We start from the raw sequence: 19,381 nt of genomic DNA, 5'->3' as shown, positions 1-19,381 counted from the left end.
AAATGTAAACAATGATTATCTGCTGCTATGGAATGCAACAGGTAGATCTTTGATTAGCCCATGTTAGTTGTTTCTAATTAATGGCCAATCACAGCCCAGATAGCTCAGACAGAGAGTCCGAGCCACAAGCCTTTGTTATCATTCCTTCTTTTTCTATTCTTAGCCAGCCTTCTGTAGAAATCCTTTCTTCTATTCTTTCACTATAGTTTTAATATAATATATATCATAAAATAATAAATCAAACCTCCTGAAACATGGGAGTCAGATCCTCGTCTCTTCCCTCATCCTGGGACCCCTGTGAACACGGTCACACCTCGGCAGTCAGGGCTGGACAGGGCTGAGGAGGTGCAAGGAGTGAAGCAGGAGCATCCTACAGCTCTTTATGCAGAGCCTGATGGAGCCCCCGGGGGCCTGAGGCAAACAATAGGAGCAGTCAATGCCCAGGGAACATGGGAACAACTCACTCCAGCACACAAACCCTCTGCACTTCCAGTGTCCTGGCATGTCTGGACCAGTCACAGCAACAGGTGATAGTTTTGTCCTTCATGAACTTGCCAGTGCTGGAAGAAAATCCTTTAAATGAAGGGATTTGTTTTCCCAAGGGCTGGAGGAGCCAGTGGCATGAATCACACAGATCAAAGCTTTGATATCTCCAGGAGGCTGGTGCAGAGGCTGGGGTGTGTGGGAGACTCACCCAGCAAGGGGATCATGAGAAACCCCAGACACTGGAAAGACAAGAAATTAAGGGTTCCAGTAACGCTGTGGATCTAGAAGCCCTGATTCAGGCATTTGTTCACCTCCAGGATAATTCCATTCATAATTAAATATATCCTGGAACTGGCAACCTCCTCCTGGGTGTCCTGACATGCAGGGAGCACCAGAGACCAGCCCTGGCCATGCTGTGACATTTACCTGGGGGGTTCCAGGCCATGTCCACCTGCTGCTCCTGGTGACATTTCAACCCAGGGACATTTTGCATGTCAGTGTGGGGGACTCTGCTCCAATTCCTGTCTTGGGGATGCGGTCATGGCTGGGGAAGGCAGGGAAAAATGTATGAAAATTTGGGATGAAACAGCACTGCAAAGGTGGTATCAGGATGCTGGGACCATGCTGTGCTGTTTTGGCCAGGCTGGTGCATGGACACAGGGAAGGAGAGCCTTGTTCTTTACCCACATGTTGTGTTGTATACACAGCCCTAATTCTAACCCACGGAATGTTTCCTCTCAGTGTGCAGCCCTGTGGATTTGGACAACAGAAACGACACAATATTTACCAGTACTTAATAAATACATCTGTTAAAATGGCAATTTTTGTTCTGTATGTTGGCAGCAGCATTGGATCATTAGAAAAGACAAGAAATCTATGGCATTTCTCCCTGGTTTTATAACTATCCCCAAGGCAATGCAGACAGTTCAAAGGCAGCTTGATTCTGGTTCAATAACCACAGGTTTGGGCAACGTGGTGCTGCTGTAGGGCCTTATTGAGAGGGGAGAGAAAAGCAAATCCAGGTCTTTGGTTTTTTCCTGATGCAAACAATATCCAAGGGTCAGGCAAGGGCAAAACCCTTCCAACAGGGAGCAAACTTAAGGAATATTTCCAAACCTAACCCAACGTAACGCCCTGTATCCACCCCTTGTGTAACACCCTCTGGCTTTAAGTGTCTTATACAAGCCTTTACTCAGTCAGTACTGAGCTGTGCCTAAGCTGGGATTGATAGAGAATCCAATTTAGGAAAACACCCTTTGATGAAGAAAGGATAAAGCAAAGAGGAATTTTTGCACGGATGTTCCCAAGTGTGACGGGCACAACCGCACCAGGACCCTCTCTGGGAGGACTCCTGGGGCACTGCAGACCCGTGGCATGAGAGGGGAGCCCTGAATCAGCCCTGAGCATCTGAGCTGGCTGTGGTTGAGGATTATAAGAGCTGTTTTGATCAGGGGAAAATTTCTGTTTTTAGCACAGGCAGCAATTAAAATAGCTCGCGAATCTCAACGCCTCGGGGAGCTGTCATAAAAGGAGGCAGAAAATCCGTCTTCTGGACTCCTCTGCAGCTAGAGATGAGCCTGGAGGCAGCAGAGGAGAAGACAGCCTGAGGTTCACCTGGTGAAAAAGGACAACCCCGAGACCTCGAGCCAGATCTGCTGCTGTGATCCCGAGATGGCTGTGGAGGATCTCCGGGCTTCCAGCACCCCTTTCTCTCTCTCCTTTTCGGGCAGTGGCTTCCTGGCCCTGTACCAGGTTGGGGTGGTGCAGTCCCTGCTGGAGTTGGCTCCTGAGCTCCTCAAGTCTGCCTGCAAGGTCTACGGCTCCTCGGCCGGGTCGATCATCGCTGCTGCCGTCGTGTGCGGCGTGGGCCTCGGTAAGAACAGCCCGGCCTCGAGTCCTTCCAGGAGCTCTCCTGCTCCATGAGCCCTGGGGAGGTGCCTCGGGGTGCTGGGGGGTGCTGGGGCTGGTGGAACTCTCCTGGCTCACCAGGCATTACAGAAAGCCAAGGTGTTGCCACCTTGGCAGGCAGCACGGTGCAGTTTTGGGAGGTGTAAGCTGAAAAAGCTGGTTCTGACAGCCCGCGTGTTCCCCGGCTCAGTGGGCAGGAATCACAGGGGCAGATCTGGATGTACCTGGCATTCCATATCCCATTCTCCACTGGCTCCTTTTCCCGCTCCTGCTGGAGGAGCAGATCCCCTGCCCTTCTGCTCTGAGGTCCGAGGGGTGCTGAGGTGTGTCCCAAAGGCAGTCAGTGCAGCCCCAGGGGCTGGATTCACCCATGGAATGCCCTCTTTTCCCCGTGGATCAGGTTTCTTGGGATGTGTAGCTATGAAGGGACACGAGTGGCTGCCACACAGGTATCTATAGAGCTGGCAGCCTTGTCTGCATGCCACTTTGGCTGATCCCACTCAGCCTTGCCAGAACAATGGGAGATTCCCAACTCCAGGTGCACTTTTCCCTGTTGCTCCAGCAGGATATTCCTGGAAAAACAGCAGCCTGCTCCAGCCCAGGGCTGGAATTTCTCTTATTGCTGCTAAAGGGGTTTTCCTCTGACCCTCTTTCAACCATGTGGAAACAGGGCCCTCCAGCAACAAGATCCTCCATGTGTAGAATTAATTCAGAGTAGTTAATCCACTTTTAATAATCACATCCTCCCATATTTCCAATTAGTGCCCATGTGTAAACAAGTGTACACAAGACTTAAGACTCTAAAGCCTGATCCAAGTTCTGCTTCAAGCAATGGGGACATTTAGGAGGAGCAGAAGGTTTTGGGGACCAAATAATGATGGAGGAAGCTGGGAGGAAACATACAGTTCTTGAAACCTCTGGTGGATGCAGGAACTGTTCTTCTGCAGCTAAAAATAATTAAAAACATTGGCAAATATGTTTAGATGAGGCAGAAAGGAACATTTCTGCCCACGTGGGGATGAACTCCTCCACAAATAAGCAAGGCCCCAAAATTTCTGATTCCTCCTGCTGCTGTAATGGATGGAGCTAGGGTTGTCCAGCAGTAAAAACACATTCAGCAACTGCTCTTGGTGCGGGCACCAGTCCTGAACTGGGCATCTGCTTCCCTGGAGGTGGAAGGCAGCATCCACTTAGAGGGGCTGAGATGATCTTGTGCCCAAAATATCTTCCCCAGAGGAAGAAAAAGACACTTTGGACAGTGATAACTCTGGTCAGGTTTCTAACAAGGAAAATGAATGTGGCACAAGCTCTGTCATGGTCATAACGAGGATGACTGGGTCGGGAAGGAGGTGAAAGGTGTGTTTGGTGTCCCACAGGGTGGCTGCAGTCAGGTCCCTGTCCCCTGCCCCAGGCTGGCTGAGGAGCTCTGGGCTCTCAGAGCCAGCCTGTCCTCTGTGACCCCACCAGTCCCCTCGTGGGGACATGCTTGTCACCAGGCTGGTGCAGGCAGGGACAGTCACGTTGCTGCCAGGCTCATCCTTCACTTGCTCTGCAAAGCTGCGCTCGGCTCTCACCTCTTACCCAGCAGCTTGTGGGCAGTTTTTCCATGTTTTCCCCCATTTCCAGGACACAGAGCAGCCAGACAGGGACCTGGGCATGCCCCTCCTCCCTGGAGGTCTGGCTCTTTCAGCATCCCCTCTGTGCAAACCCACCCAGTGTTAATCGTGGCCCGGTGTGGCCTCAGCATCTGCTCAAACACACATAACCCCTCTTAACGCCTGTGTGGCTCCAGTTGCCCTCAGGACACTGCACCTAATCCGTCTGTCCATCCACACAATCCCCTGAGACCGCACAGAAACCTCTGCCCCTGCAAAGCCTTGGTGCTGGGCCAGGCCCAGGGCCTCGTGCTGGTGCAGGGTCCCACCCTGGGTGCAAGGACAGCTCTTTGCAGCTTTGGTGCAGGATAAGCTTTCACTGCAAGGGTTTAACCCTCCAGGTGGGATGTTCCCCCAGGTCAGATCTCCATGCCAGCAAAGGCACCAAATTCCCTCTATGGTATCAGGCTGCCTGCAGGATTTGCTGCACTCCTCCTCCTCCCCATCACTGTGAAACCTTTAAAACCTGGAGTCTCCTGAGTCCTCAGCCAGGGCTCCAAGGCTCTGCTCCTTTAACCCAGCTCCTGGGATGTGCAGACACATGCCATGGCTATTAACACCTCCCCTGAGCTCAGGAGAGCCAGGAATCCCAGCAATGTGGAGCCAGGACACCTGGCTTGCAGGAAAGCCCTGAGCAGAAGAGGTGCCCCTCATCCCCACCCAGGAGCTGGCCCAGTTCCCTGTAAAACTGGGGCTGCCCACGTGGAAAATGGGAGGTGGAAAGCAGGAATGTGTTGTGCAAGTCAGGTTGTCATGGATAACTCAGTGTCCCCCTTCCTGGGGCTCTCTGGAGCCTTTCCCTAATCCTGACCAAGAACTTCTTGAGGCCCCATCTCTGGTGCAGGTGGGGATTTCACCAGTGGGGTCACACAAAGACATGGTGTCCTTTGAGGACATTATGGGGATCATGCCCCACTTTCTGCCCTACCTCAACGTCCCCCACTGTAGCAGCAGTGTCATCCTGGGGTAACACAGAGGGGCTGCAAGAAGCTTTATTTGTGAGGAGTGTTAAAAATAGGAGTTAAAATACAACTGTTAGTGCAGCAGGCATATTGACCTTCTCATCTTCTCTCAGATGACATCAAGGAGTTTTTCTTTGCACTGGCAACAGAAGTCAGGAAAACCATCCTGGGCCCCCTCTCTCCCAAGTGCAGCTTGCTGGCCAATCTCAAGACTGTCCTGCAGCGGATGCTGCCAGAGGATTCCTACCTGCTGGCCTCGGGGAGGCTGCACATCTCACTGACACGGGTGGTGGACGGCCAGAACGTCATGGCCTCGGAGTTCAGCTCCAAGGAGGAGCTCATTCAGGTACACAGACCTGAATATGGACATGTCCCAAGTGCTGGTGGCTTTAACTGCACTTTTTCTACCTGAGATGGGGAGAGTTGGGAGGTTCTGCCATAGCCATGGTCCCACCACAATGGGCTCCATGAGCCTGGGGCTGGGGAGGAAGGTTTGAGTTCCAGGATCAGATGGAACAAATCATGCTAAAAAAAGCAGCAGGTTTGTTTCCAGCCTCATAGAGCTGATGTTGGGGCTCTAATAGTGACTTTGCAAAGAGCCCTGTCAGTGCTGATGTGACCCCTCAGCTCTCCCTACAGGTCTCTCCTCAGCCATCTGGCAATGGTTTTCTTGTTGCCTCAGCACCTTCCTGGGAGGAAAAAACTGGACAAAGCTGCTGCTGAACAACAAGCAGCTCATCAACCAGTAAATTATCTGCTGAGGGGGAGAATCCCAGGGTAAAGTCCTAACAGAGCTGACCCTGAGGTCCTGGGTCCCTTGTCCCAGGGAGACAGTAGAGGATGGCAGCTCCATGGAGATGTTGGAGTTGACCCCATGGTGCCCCAAGGAGCCTGGGGTGCTCATTCCCAGCTGATGAGATTGGGTGGGAAATTATTCCAAATGTCCCAGAAGTGGCTTTAACACTGACAAATCCCAGCAGGGTGAGGATACCTTGTAAGGGTGTCTCGGTTTTGTCCAAAAACCTGCAAAGATGGAAATTGGCCTCAAAGCTTCAGCTTGCCACCATCAAAGGGCAGTGTTGGACACGGACATGTAGATTTACAACTATTAATTCTGGCAGCTATAAAATTAAAAAAATGCAGTGTTGTGCCCTGGTCTAGAGAAGTGTTTCCACTTCAGTGAAATCAGATGTTTTCCCTTTCTTGAAGCCTTTCTTGCCACAGTCCCCAGCAAAGTCCAGGTGGCACCAACAGCCTGGTTCCAGACTTTGTCAAGGCTGAATTTTCAGGCCCCATGTCAACAGCTTTTGTGCAGAACACTCACAGGAACATTGACTTCTGCAATCCCTCTCCTCCCCAGGCTCTCCTCTGCAGCTGCTTTCTTCCAATTTACTGTGGATTCATCCCTCCATCCTACCGAGGAGTGGTGAGTGATATTTCCACTGAAACACACACTCCCAGCAGGGTGTTCTTGATTTGAGGTTTACATTCCTCTGTAAAGGAGGAATGTACAGACAGGGAGGGATAGGTGTGTCCAGGCATTTCCTTTAGTTGATGGAGGATCATGAAGCCCATCAGCTTATTCTTCACCACCTCCTAAGATGACAGCTGGGTGGAATTGCCATCTGGAGAGCCCTCTCCTGCTTTGCCCATGGACAGACTGTGGATGACCTTGCAGATCTCTGAGTGAGATAAGAGGACACCCACAGTGGGGACTTTGAGACACAATCCAGTTATCCTGGGCAGGGCTTGGCTGCAGGGCAGGTTCATCCCTCGGCTCAGGTGCTGACTTGCACAGCTGAGACATCCAGAGTCCAGAGGATCCTCCCCCAGCCCTGAGCATTTCCATGCTCTGCCTGTCTGAGGGAGGGGAAGGAGGAGCTCGGCAGTGTTTTCCAGTGGCAGTGTTTTCCAGTGTTTTCTGGGCAACCTGTGCAGGGCCTCACCATCCTCACAGGAAAAGATTTCTTCACAATATTCCATCTAACCCTCATGGCAGTGAGAAGCCATTGCCTCTTGTCCTGTCACTCCAACTCTCTTGCAGCCCCTTTGGGGTCTCTAAGGTGCCTGGAAATGTCCAAGGCCAGGTTGGACGTGGCTTGGAGCAACCTGGGGTGGTGGAAGGTGTCCCTGGCAGGGGGTGGAATGAAATGAGCTTTGAGGTCCCTTCCAACCCAACCCATCCCCAGGTCTGTGATTGCTCTCTGAGGCCTCTCTGCACAGTTATTTCAGCAACATTTAATTCCATCAGCTGTGACTTCCAATCCCACTAAGGGAGGTGGTAAATCCAGATTCCTTTTGGAATAGAGCAATTGACATTTTCCTTGCCCAGTATGTAATCCCTCATGAATCTGTAGGCTATTATTAAACGTGGGGGTCCTGCTGCTCAAGCTCAGGACTTGAAAGTTATACAACACTGTGCATTCAGTGATATCTGAATTGGCTCTTGACTGCCAAAAATTGTTGTACAAATCTTTGTGAATGAAAATAATTATATTTCCATTTTAATAACTGCTGTGAATTACAGACCTGGTCGAGGAGCTGGCTGGGTGCCACAGGCAGGGCAGGGGAAGGAGCTGGCAAAGGGATAAAGAGCACAGGTGGGACAAGACGCTGTTGGAAGTGGGAAGGGAGGACAAGCTGGGATGGGCTCACGACAAGAGTGTCACCTGTGCAGCTGCTGGCTCCCAACTCAGGGACACTGCAAAGGCCCCCAGAGCAAACCCTCCCTCTGTGGTGGTGTTTGCAGGATGAGATGAGAATCTTGACTCCATGTTTCAGAAGGCTGATTTATTATTTTATGATATATATTATATTAAAAGAAAAGGATGTGTATATATACATATATAAAAATATAAAAATACAATATATAATAATATAAAATATATATTATATATTATATAATATATAATATATAATATGTATATAAATTATCCTATCTTATCTTATCTTATCTTATCTTATATTATATTATATTATACTATATTATATTACATTATATTATGTTATGTTATATTATATTATATTATATTATATTATATTATATTATATTATATTATATTATATTATATTATATATATAGTTTTGGTGTAAAAACTATACCAAAAGAATAGAAGAAAAGATTTCATCAGAAGGCTAGCAAGGAAAAAGAATGGAATGATAATAAAATCTTATGACTGACCAGAGACTCTGAGACAGCTGGACTGTGATTGGCCATTAATTAAAAACAACCCCATGAGACCAATCACAGATGCACCTGTTGCATTCCACAGCAGCAGATAACCATTGCTTACATTTCATTTCTGAGGCCTCTCAGCTTCTCAGGAGGAAAATCCTAGCAAAAAGGGTTTTTCATAAAAGATGTCTGTGCATCCCTCTGCTCGTCCCCAGCGCTACGTGGACGGAGGCTTCACGGGCCTGCAGCCCGTGTCCAGCCTGGAGGAGCCCGTGATCACCGTGTCCCCGTTCACCGGCGAGCTGGACATCTGCCCCCGCGACTGCCCCGCCATCTTCTTCTGCTTCCAGATCTTCAACGGCAGCATCCAGATCTCCATAGAGAACCTGTGCAGGATCAGCTATGCTCTCTTTCCGCCCAGCACCATGGTGAGACCACCAGGACTTCTCCCAGCTTAGTTCTGGTGAAAAGATTAATGCTGCTCCTGCCTGCTCAAGATTTAAGGTTCAGCTCACTCTCCACTGTTAATTAATGGGATTTCAAAGGGAGAGGGTAACACCCACTGTTTTTGCAGTACATTTTGGGGAAGGGACACTGATGATGGGTGGCCAGCTTGGGATGGAGTCCACAACCTGCAAAGGACCAGACAAAACCAGGCGATCTCTAGGTCCCTTCCAACCCAACTCTTTCTGTGTTTCTCTGACTGGTGCTGTAGTGGTTGGAAACCCACCAGTGCTTGCTGCCTTCCCAAATGGGCCATCCCAACCCTCCACAGTCAAACGGCTTTGGATAGATCCTATAGTACTGGGATCAGGGCTCTCTAATGACCTCAAGTGTTTTTCCTTGCAGGTCTTGAATGACATTTTCTCCCAGGGGTACCAGGACACGGCCCTTTTCCTGTACAGGAACAGTAAGTGGCACCCCAGGACCCGAGGGGCACCTTGGTGTGACACAGACAAACATCAACCCCTTCTCTCTGTGTCTCCCAGATGCCTTTGGCTTTAACTACTTCGATGGCAATTTCCGCTTCGGCAGCACCTGTGGGAAGAATGACTCTGGCAAATCCAATGGGACACACCCTGGCCTGTACAAAAGGGTCCCTCAGTGCCTGACCCCTTACTTCCTGCCAGGTAGAGAATTTGGGGTGCTCAGCTTGGCTTTAGGGCTGCTGCAGCCTTCAAGAGCAGCAGGGTTATATTTAAGACATTACTGAGTTATTTATTAAATATTTCTATTTCAAAGACACTTTGTAAGAGTGACTCCAGCTGGAGTTTGGCCTGGGCTTCAGTACCTACCTGGGCTGGGCAAGAGGAGTTATTGCATTTATTAAATTGTTTGTAATTACTGGTCTTTATTTCCTTCTGTGCTGTCCCTCCTGGGTGCAGGCTTGTGGAAGAAGGAGCAGGTGAATGGACTGCAGGACCCACTGGCGAGGGTCCTGCTGCAGCCATACAGGCTCCCAGCCTTGTTCAGGAAGGGGTAAGAACATCCCAACAGAGGCATCAGGGAATGGCACACAAACCAGGGGCCGTGCCTTTAGCAGTGCTGGGGCAGCTGAAGGGACACATGGAGGGATTTGGTGTTTCCTGAAGGCAAGACCCAAGGGAGAGCGGGTGGGGCTGGCAGGAATGCCACAGCATCTCTTGCTAATGGAAAAGATTATTATAGTGTGCATTTACCATGAATGTGTGATTATTACAGTGTGCATTTACCATGAATGTGTGATTACTACAGTGTGCATTTACCATGAACACCCTCCCCTTTTGCTGCCTTCGGCCATTGTTAAACTCAGCCCCTGTACTTTGCTTTTGCAGGGTGAAGAAGGTGTGGGGGCTGCTGGAAGGTGTCAGGTCCCTGGTACAACGGCTCCACAAGCTCCTCCAAACCTTGGTGCCTGGTTTGCCTAAGACAGCTGTGGACAGGAGGTGAGGGGCTGGGGGTCTGCAGACCCTCAGCAAAAAGAGAGAAGGGTGCAGAGCAGGGAGACTTTGGGAATCTCACCCATTGGGTCACTGATGGTGAGTGTGGCTAAAAATTCCAAATCTGGAGTAGCCCACATTAAAAGTAGCTATTTTTTTATCCCTGTGATATTATTTTGATATTTCAAAGAAGCTACAAACCAGCTTAGTGCCACCTCCCTGCTGCAATACATTTGTGTTCCAGATATTTATCTGCTGGGCTCTGTCCTGGCAGGACACCAGGCACATTCACCAAGATCTTGAGAGATGTTCTGGCACTAAGTTCTCAGGGATTTAAGGCATATCCCCCAAAAATCCACTTGCAAATTCCCTCCTGTGCAGCTGCCCAAGAGCCTCAGAATGATTTTGCCCTGAGGCAGCTGCAAACTCCTCAGCTGTGAGAAAATCCTTTGGAGTCAAACATTCCTGGGGCTGCTTGGTACCTGTCAGTACCTCGACCCTGCCTCAGCTCTCACCTTGTTCCCACAGGTAACAAGGATTGTCCCAGCGGTGCCCTGGAGGTCTGAAGCGCTGCCTTGGAGCGTGGTGGGCAACACCAGCACGGCTGCTGGGTCTTGAGGGAATTTTTGGGGAGTGTTTCTTCTTCAGAACCCGTCTGGCTCTGTCTGCAGTGCTGCCACTGCAGTGCCCCTGCTCTGGCCTCACCTGCTTTGCCATGATGGCCGAGGAAAAGCTCCGGTGCTGCTCCTGGGACCCAGCCCAGGCTGCAAGGGGCCAGGGGCAGCTTCACCTGCAGACCTCACAGCCCAGTCCTTTCCCTGCCCACTCCATCTCCTCCCCACCAGCAGCATCCCTTCCCTGTTTAATGCAGATTACAGGGCGGGCAGTTGCCTGGAAATGCCATGTTTTAAGTGTTTTCCTCCCACTCAAAAACTTCAGGAGAGATTCCTCAGAGAGAGAGAGAAAAAAGCCTTAGGGAGCATCATCCTGGGCAGGAACTAATTTTTCTACAGTTCCCTTACGTTTTTTGTTTACCAATTATCAATTCTTGAGCTTCACACCTCCCCATAGCCCTGCTTCTCTTGCCTGTGGAGGTGGGAGTGCATTTGGATTCCCCTGGAACTTGCAGCTGTGCAGAAGGATGGAGAAATCTAAAGATTAACTTCCCCATACTTCCGAGTGCTGCAGGCTGCATCTCCTGACATTTCACAAATATGTGAGTTCTTCTCATGCAATTGTCTGTAAGCCACAGCCACCACAGAGCATGGCCCAGGCAATCACACCCTGTGCCACTGGTCTGCACACAGAATTAATTAGCAGCACTCTTAATTATCTGAAAACTGTGCTGCATATCTGAAGCTGTGGATCGGCTTTGGCCCAATTGTGTCTCCCCTGTTTGTTGGTTCCCAACAGGCAACAAATGGATCCCAACAGCAGCAGCTGTTTATTAGAGTAAATAGCCTGATGGAACAGAGGAAAGTTTCATCCAAAGGGCTGGGGAGGCTGCAGAAATGAATGGGGGGAGTAGCTGAAGGCAGCTTTGATGTAATCAGACTCAAAGTTAACTAGGAGAACTGTGTGAAAGAGCAATATTCTGTCTTCTGCCATCTTTGGTTGAAATCAGTGACTTAGGAATACCTTCCCTGGAATGGGTTTCCTAAAAGAAACCTAGATGCTTATTTCATAAATCATGAAATGGTTTGGGTTAAAAGGGACCTTAAAGATCACATAGATCTGCCCCCTGCCATGGCAGGGATACCTTCACTGTCCCAGGCTGCTCCAAGCCCCCACAAGCCTGGCCTTGGACACTGCCAGGGATCCAGAGTCTGCCATAGCTGCTCTGGGCACCCTGTGCCAGGGCCTGCCCACCCTGCCAGGGAAGAATTCCTTCCCAATATCCCATCCATCCCTGCCCCCTGGCAGTGGGCAGCCACTGACCCTTGTCCTGTCCCTGCAGTTCCTGATGAGGGGTCCTTCTCCAGCTTCTCTGTTGCCCCTTCAGCTCCTGGAAGGGGCTGTGAGGTCTCCAACCTTCTCTTCTCCTGGCTGAACAGCCCCAGCTGTCTCAGCCTGTCTCCATAGGGGAGGTGCTCCAGTCCCCCTGTAATTTTCTGGCCCATTTTGATGGATCCTGTTTGCATTGGATCCTGTGTGCTCCTGTCTTCCATCCGTCCTGGATGCTCCTGCTCTCAAGCACTGCAGCCTAAGGCAGGCTGCTCAAATGCAGCTGTTCCTGGCACAGGACAAAGTGGAAGGCTCAGAGACACTCAGGCCTCCCCAGGCAGGGACAATCAGCCCATCATCTGCTTTTGCACCTCTGCTCCCTCCCACTTATCCAACAGCTCCTTCTCCAGGCTGCTGCAAGCCCCATCCCCACCTCCAGGCAGGATATTACCATTTCAGTCAGCCTGAGGCAGTTACCCTACTGAAATGGGCATTTAAATCCCCCAAAGAAAATTCCCATCTAGGAAATGGACCTCCAAATCCATTTGAAGCATCTGCAAACCTCAGCCACCAACAGAAGCACAGTTTGAACTGCCCAGTGTATCTCACCTACACCATGTGGTGCTTGATCATAAACAATTGTAAAACTTTGAGAACTTTAGGAAAAATCAATCTGCAAGGAATCCCTAAGCTAAAATGGTTTCAGCAAAGAATCCTCCTTCTCCAAACCTGCAGGAATGAGGAAGAAATAAGTCTTTAACAGTTCCATATTCCAGTCAGCTGGGTTTTGCTTTATTAATCCCTCATCTTTTCAAGCAAGCAGAGCTGGAGTTGTCTCCTCTTGGAGACATGAGCTTGGAGCTAATGGCAATGGAGGCTTTGCCAGAGGCAGTGGCCAGAGGCAAAGTTTGGCATTGACTGGAATCATCTTGTGCAGGAGCTTCTTTCACCCCAAGGAAGCAAAGTGGGAAGCCCAGCTGCACCCAGTGGGGGTAGAAGCAGCCTGGAATGCCTTCTCTAGGGCTGGATCATGGGAATCATGTGGGAACTGTGGCCCTGCCTGTGCTGCTGAGACATTGCTGGCACAGTCCATGTGCTCCTCAGGGCAGGTCAGGCTCAGCCTTCAGGCTGGGTTCCAAGTTGCTCATTGCCTCTTGAAAGCAGAAACTGGGGCCAAAGGCAGCAGCGGGCTCAGAAATGCTCTTCAACCTGGCCCTAAGGGGAAGAAAACCACCTTGGTGAGTCTGACAGACACCTCTGGCAGTTCCTGTGGGACAAAGTGGATTCAAGTGCCTGCTCAGAGCTGCTTCTCTTCCTCCTGTTGTCTACAGGGCAGCCGGTTTTGGTATCTTCAAAATATTACCCCTGTAGCCCTGTCGTGTTGCTTGTCTCATTCTGCTTCAACCTCATCAGAAATGTGAAGCCTGAGGTGGATGGGATGAGTCTGGAGACAAGGCAAGACAGCAGAGCTCCCTCTGGAGCTGGATCCCACTGCAGGTCTAGAGGGAAGAGTCCTTGAGTCTGATGTGTGAAACTGAGCCCAGCAAAGCCAAGCCCGTGGCCAGTCCTGCCTGTGGCTCTGGCTGTGGGCTGCAGGTGCTTTAGGCCAGCCTCTGTTTCCAGTCTGGGCAGCAAGGAGGGTGCAATTCCTTGTGCAATTGTCCTGCTGGGCACACAGATAACCTGCAGGTGCTTGTGGATAAGCTGCTAGTGCAGCCTGAGCCTCGTGGGATTGCAGGCTGCAGACACTTGTCCAGGAAATCAAGTACAAGTTGTTCCCAAGTTTATCCCCCTGCTGCTGTGGTAGCATCACTGATGTTCTGGCATTGCACAGGGAAAGAGTGCAAGAGCCTTTTCCCGGCCTTGATCAGTAGGGCTTTTCCTTCCCAGAACTGGAAAATCTGATGTGCTTCTGCTCTGGACATGGAGAGCCTGGACTCACCCCTTGCTTGCTCTCTGGCCTAACAAATGAATCTTGACTCCTCCCACAGGAGGAATTTTTCTCCTGAGGGTGGTCAAAAATGTTGCAGCCCAGCTGCAAAGAGAGGCAGAGATTCCTGATAGCCCAGAGCTGCCCAGCTTCCAAAGAAACCTCATTCCCACCTTGTTGCTTCCACAAGCTGCTCATAGCTCAGACTGATGGAGCCTTTAAAAAAGCCATCAGGGAAGAATCTCCTACAGCCTAACACTGTGTCCTGCATTTCTCAGTGGGTTGAGAGTTGGTTTGTTTTCAGTGGATGTATCTTTCTTGCTTCCATGTAATGTTTTCCAAACTTTTGTTTTTAGATCTGGAATGGTAATGGTCCCAGTCTTTCCCCTTTATATTTCTCATTTCTTCTAGACCTTCTAGATATAGCACAGTGTCTTTCATCACTTTTCATTTAATTCATGTGTCTCCATTTAAAATAATTGTCATGTTGAAAAAGCTGTGTAATTTTACTTAATCTGATCAATTCTGAAATGTTGAAAGATTCATAAGGAAAGAGAAAATAAAGAGTAAAATTGAAAGAAAGATTGCATTTTATCAGATGCTTCTTTGTATTTTTCAGTAACAACAAAGTGCAAACTGAAATGCTGAGGAGTCACTGATTTTCCAAGCAAAAAAAAGGGAGCAGGCATTATTTGGAATATGATTGCAGAAAATTATAAGTTTTGTATTTAAACTTTCTTTGTGTTGCTCGAAGATGATATAGGAAGAGGTTTACCTGCAGCTCTAATATGCTTTCCTTGCATTAAGTATTTCTTTGGCTGCATCCCGAGTTCCTAAGGAGAAGTTTGGATTTGTCTGGCACAGGAATGGCAGCTGGAACCCTTGAGACACCCCTAATGAAGGGAGGTGTGGGCAGAACCTGTTCTTACCTCACTGGGTAGTGAATACATGGCCTTCTGCATGGAAAGAGCTCCTTCTCCACAGAGCCCTTCTGAGCCAGCCAGCAGGGAAGTCCTCAATGCTGACCCAAATCGAGGGTGAGGGCTCAGTGTGAGGCCTCACTTGCAACCCCTGACCAGAGAGGGAGCTTTCTCCCATTCCTGGTGTTGTCACCTGCCCCAGAGCCTCTTTGGGCACTGACAGCCCTGGGCAAGTGTCACGTGAAAAGTGATGGGGTAAAGGAAGTGCTGGTTCTTTACCTTCCTGGGGTGGGGAAGGTGGTGTGGGGCTTTCTATTTCTCTTCATCCGCTGCCTTGTTGATCCCTGGATTCTTTCTGGTGTCCTCCTCATGATCTCTGGCTCTGGAGTGAAGACCCCTCAGTCGTGCTTTCAGGTGCAGGGTTTCCTCCCGGGCCAAGGAAAGTGTGAAGCCCTCAAAGTAATTCACCTGGAAATCCCCTGGTGGGAAGAGATTCCAGCTCTCACTGCTTGTTACTCACCTGCCAGGTCTGCAGCTGTGGGAGGCATGGCCTGGGCTGAGAGGAAATCAGGGACCCCGATGACCCCAGGGCTCAGGGATCACCAAACTCTGCTGCTCTGTGCATCAGGGGCTTATCAAACACCACACAGGGCACCTGAGCCTGCATTGTGTCTAGAGGACCTGGGACCTGTGTTCCCTGGGAGAAAGCTCTGTCATGCCCAGTGTGGCAGAGAAAAAGGGAGTGTGGCTCCAGAGGCAGCTTCCGGAGCCACCAGGACCCAAGGAATCCTGGCAGTGCCAGGAATGCAGGCATTTCTCTGCCCCAGTCACTCTGGGGCAGCATCTCTTTCCTTGTGTCAGCAAACCAAGGATGTAAGGGAAGCCCCCAAGCTACTGTCCCCACTTGCAGTCACTTACTCAGTCGTTTTAGGAAGGAGATGGTGTCCTTGTAGCCCTGGATATAGAAGCGGTCCATGACCTGTGAGGGGAGGTGGCAGTCAGGGCAGCTGGGCTGCGGCAGGGGGCTCATGGCTCTGGCTACCTGGAGGAGCTGCTCACCTGACGTTTGGGCACCTGGAAGATGTGCTGTAAGCGGCAAATGTTCATTTTTGAGATGTGTAGGATACAGTCAGAGAGCTGGAAGGTCAGGAAGGCAGCGGGGCCGTCCTTGGGGCAGATGTCGTATTCGCCGGCGAAGGCAGAGATGGTGATGGTGCTGCGGGACACGAAGTCGGCTCTCCACATGGCCAGCTCCCCGTCCACGTAGCGCTGGGAGGCAGAACAGGGAGCCCTGAGCCTTCCCAGTGCTGTTCACACGGGCACACGGGGGCCTCGTTCCCCAGCCAGGCCCACCCCAGGCTGAGGTTCTGGGGCCCCACAGATCCCCCTGCAGGGAACTGCCCCACCTGCTGCTCCCCTGCTCCAGGTGCACACCCGCCCTACTCCCTTATACCAAACAGCTACTGCAATGAACCTGGGAGCAAAGTGCAGCAGAAAGGAGCTGAGGAAAGCCCAGGGACAGGGGAAATGGGCAATTCAGTGAGAAGCTCACTCCTGTCTGCAGTGAGGTCAGATTTTGGGGCCCTGTTCTTCTCTCTGCAGATGCTGGGGGACCCCATCCTTGAGCTCTGTTGGTGGCAAACCCAGGTAGAAACATCCTTAATGCCACCAGTGGAGAACGGACCGAGGCTGGAGGGGCCCTGGACTGAGCTGGGACAGGGTCTCCAGACCACAAAGCTACTCACCACCCCACGGAATGTTGGAGGGACAAGCCCAAAATACAGTGGGACGAAGCAGCTGCACGTCATAGCCTGTGGGTGAGATGGGAAGGACAGAGGTGAGCAAAGAGCCACAGAAACTGTCACCTGTGGGAGGGGTGGCTCATCTGTGTGTGCCAAAACGGGGCCCTCCAGCTGGGTTATTGGGCACCACTGACTAATGGGCACCAGACCTTGTCTGATACCCACAGCCAGGGCAGAGAACTAGAAAAAGGAACCTGTGAAATGTCTCAAATCGCTCTCTGCATGTTCAGGATAATTCAGGCAGTCATCAAAATATCTAATATTTTAAAATTATTTCAGCCTGTCTTTATTCAGAGAGTGGCAAGGACAGAAATCATGGCATGGACTAGAATGGACCAAGGCCTCTTAGATTAAGACAAGGATTGATGGTTTGTAATTGGAAGCGGGGAGATTTAGGTATTGGGAAGATATTTTTTACCATGAGGGTGTTGAGGCCCTGCACAGGGTGCCCAGAGAAGCTGTGGCTGCCCCATCCCTGGGAGCATCCAAGGCCAGGTTGGATGGGGCTTGAGACCAACCTGGGACAGTGGAAGGTGTCCCTGGCCATGACAGGGTGGAACTGGATGAGCTTTGAGTCCCATCCCACCCAAAGCATTCTGTGATTTTGTGCTGTGGGACATGGCCAGGCAGCAAATGTCAGCCAGCTCCTCCCTCACGGGGTGGCTGTGGCTGCTCCCACCTGAATCAGCTCCTCCTTTGAGGCAAACTCGGACACTGTCACACATCTCCAGTCGTGCAGGCGGGTGAGGATAATGTGCAGCTTTCCAGACACCAGCTCGTGGGCATTTGGAGGCAGGAATTTGTCTAAGGTCTCCCGTAAGAGTCTAATTGCAGATCCTCCGTGGACCAGCCCCCAGAGAGAGGTTTTCAAGCGGCTGATGCAATACTCCATTAACTCATCTGAACCAAAGCAAAGCAAACCAATCATTCTACATCCCTTATATAGTTATTTATGTACTTTCTGAGCTACACTTCCACCTGGGAAAGGGGAATTTTATCTGGCTGCTAAATGCTCATTTAGAGCCATGGTGTTTCATTAGGGCTGAAGCTCCCATGAATGGACCCAACTTTCCCAAGGGCTTTCAATATTACAGGAGGGAGAAGTGTTCTGTTTTCTTTTTGCATTTCTTCCCATTTTTTGCACAAGGCATCTTAAAAGTTGTTGGACCAATGGAAGAAAATAGACAGGAAGCCTTTGTATAACATTTCCTCCTATTAGCTCTGCGTCTATGCCCTGCTAATATATTTTTTTTCCCCATCATTTTTTTGGGAATCTGCCAGCAGTCCCAATGCTTTATTATGGAGAGCACCTCTCTTTCTTTTATTGGATATGCTTGCCTTGAATTCCAGTTAATAAGATGCAATGACTGTTTTCTCTGTGCTGCTTATTTTACCCATGTTTTCCCCTGTGCAAGAAGCCAATAAAGTAAAAATCTTAGGAATTACCCACTGATAATAATACAAAAAATTCTGCAACTCCAAAATTCCCAGGAATTCCATCTCTTTAGACACAAAATAAAAAGAAATCTGTCACCCTTACCCACATCACATCCACACAATGCTGCTGTAGCTACAATAGATCCTGAAGATGCTCCATAGATCCTGTATGCAGATTTCATTATGTCAGGAGACAATTCCTGCAAAGCAGATAACACTCCAGCTTGGTATACAATCATGAAGCTACATCCTCTAAACAGTATAGAGTAAGGTCTTCCCTCTTTTCCACTTATTTTCAGCATCTCTGCTAACTCCAGGCACGCCAACAATAAGAAAAGAGCTGCCCAACAGCTTCAATGGGTTTTCCAGGGCCAGCCAAACCTCAGCCGTGTTTCTCTTTCCAACCTCACTCTCACAGTCTTATATGCCTCAGTTTGGCATAAATCTCAGAGCCAAAGGTCCAGTGACATGGCAGCAGTGGGCAGAATGGATGATGTGATGTCCTAATGCTCATTAAAATGAGATTACTGCAATGCAGGTGCCTGAGGTGAGCACTGGCAGCCCCAGGTGATGGGGACAGCCACATGTCACACTGATGTGTTGGGGGAGCAGCCCAGGGGTCCAGTGAGCCCCAGGACTGGGTCTTTGGGAGGGAAAAGCTGCTTCCCAAAGTGCTGAACTGCTTCAGGGATACCCTGGAGTTCCAGCACAAAATTCCAGCCTCTTGGGCAGTGGAAACCTGCAAATATTCCCCCGTACAAAAGAGTCTTGCAAGCTGCTGCTCAAAACTCTCTTGCCCCATTTGCAAAGTTGCCAAACCCCACCACAGGGATTGGAGAAGGTGGCTGGATTACTAAAGAAATCAAAACCTAAGTTGTTTTCCTTGTTTCACAATTTCAGGGCCTGAGTTTGCTTACAAAAGGGTAAAAATACAGAATCCAGGTAACACCTCATGGTTTCACCTGCCTCCTACATGGCTGAGGTAACAGTAGAACAACAAGTCAGTAAAGAAGGAAAGAAGGGGGGAAAAAGTCTGACAAATGCAGGCATGTAGTGGTTATCCATGTAGAAAGGCAAAGCCTTCTTAGCTTTGCAGCTGGGTGAGCCATTGGGAAGCTGCTAGTGGGAAAAGCAGTGCTGAGAGCTGGGCAAGGCAGAGGCGAGTGGCCAGCACAGACAAGAACAACCTGGACTCTCCTCTTTGATATACATGGAGATCTACCCGACATCTTCAGGCAAAATG

General features: G+C 50.0%; 1 protein-coding gene across 1 annotated transcript; it reads left to right on the top strand.

The window, feature by feature from the left end:
• Nucleotides 1–1,667: 1,667 nt before the first annotated feature.
• On the top strand, nt 1,668–14,573 carry PNPLA1 (patatin like phospholipase domain containing 1). Its single transcript, XM_071450054.1, has 9 exons — nt 1,668–2,359; nt 5,125–5,357; nt 6,372–6,437; nt 8,402–8,614; nt 9,036–9,096; nt 9,176–9,316; nt 9,572–9,665; nt 10,001–10,111; nt 10,634–14,573. Exons 1-9 carry the CDS (start codon nt 2,158–2,160, stop codon nt 10,635–10,637), a joined length of 1,125 nt encoding a protein of 374 aa, XP_071306155.1. The 5' UTR covers nt 1,668–2,157; the 3' UTR covers nt 10,638–14,573.
• Nucleotides 14,574–19,381: the final 4,808 nt, after the last annotated feature.

The sequence above is a fragment of the Agelaius tricolor genome, unplaced genomic scaffold, assembly GCF_023055355.1.
Source record: "Agelaius tricolor isolate 1412-34295 unplaced genomic scaffold, bAgeTri1.0.p SCAF_30, whole genome shotgun sequence".
Classification (NCBI taxonomy): Eukaryota; Metazoa; Chordata; class Aves; order Passeriformes; family Icteridae; genus Agelaius; species Agelaius tricolor.
This window is presented reverse-complemented; position numbering and strand designations above follow the sequence as displayed.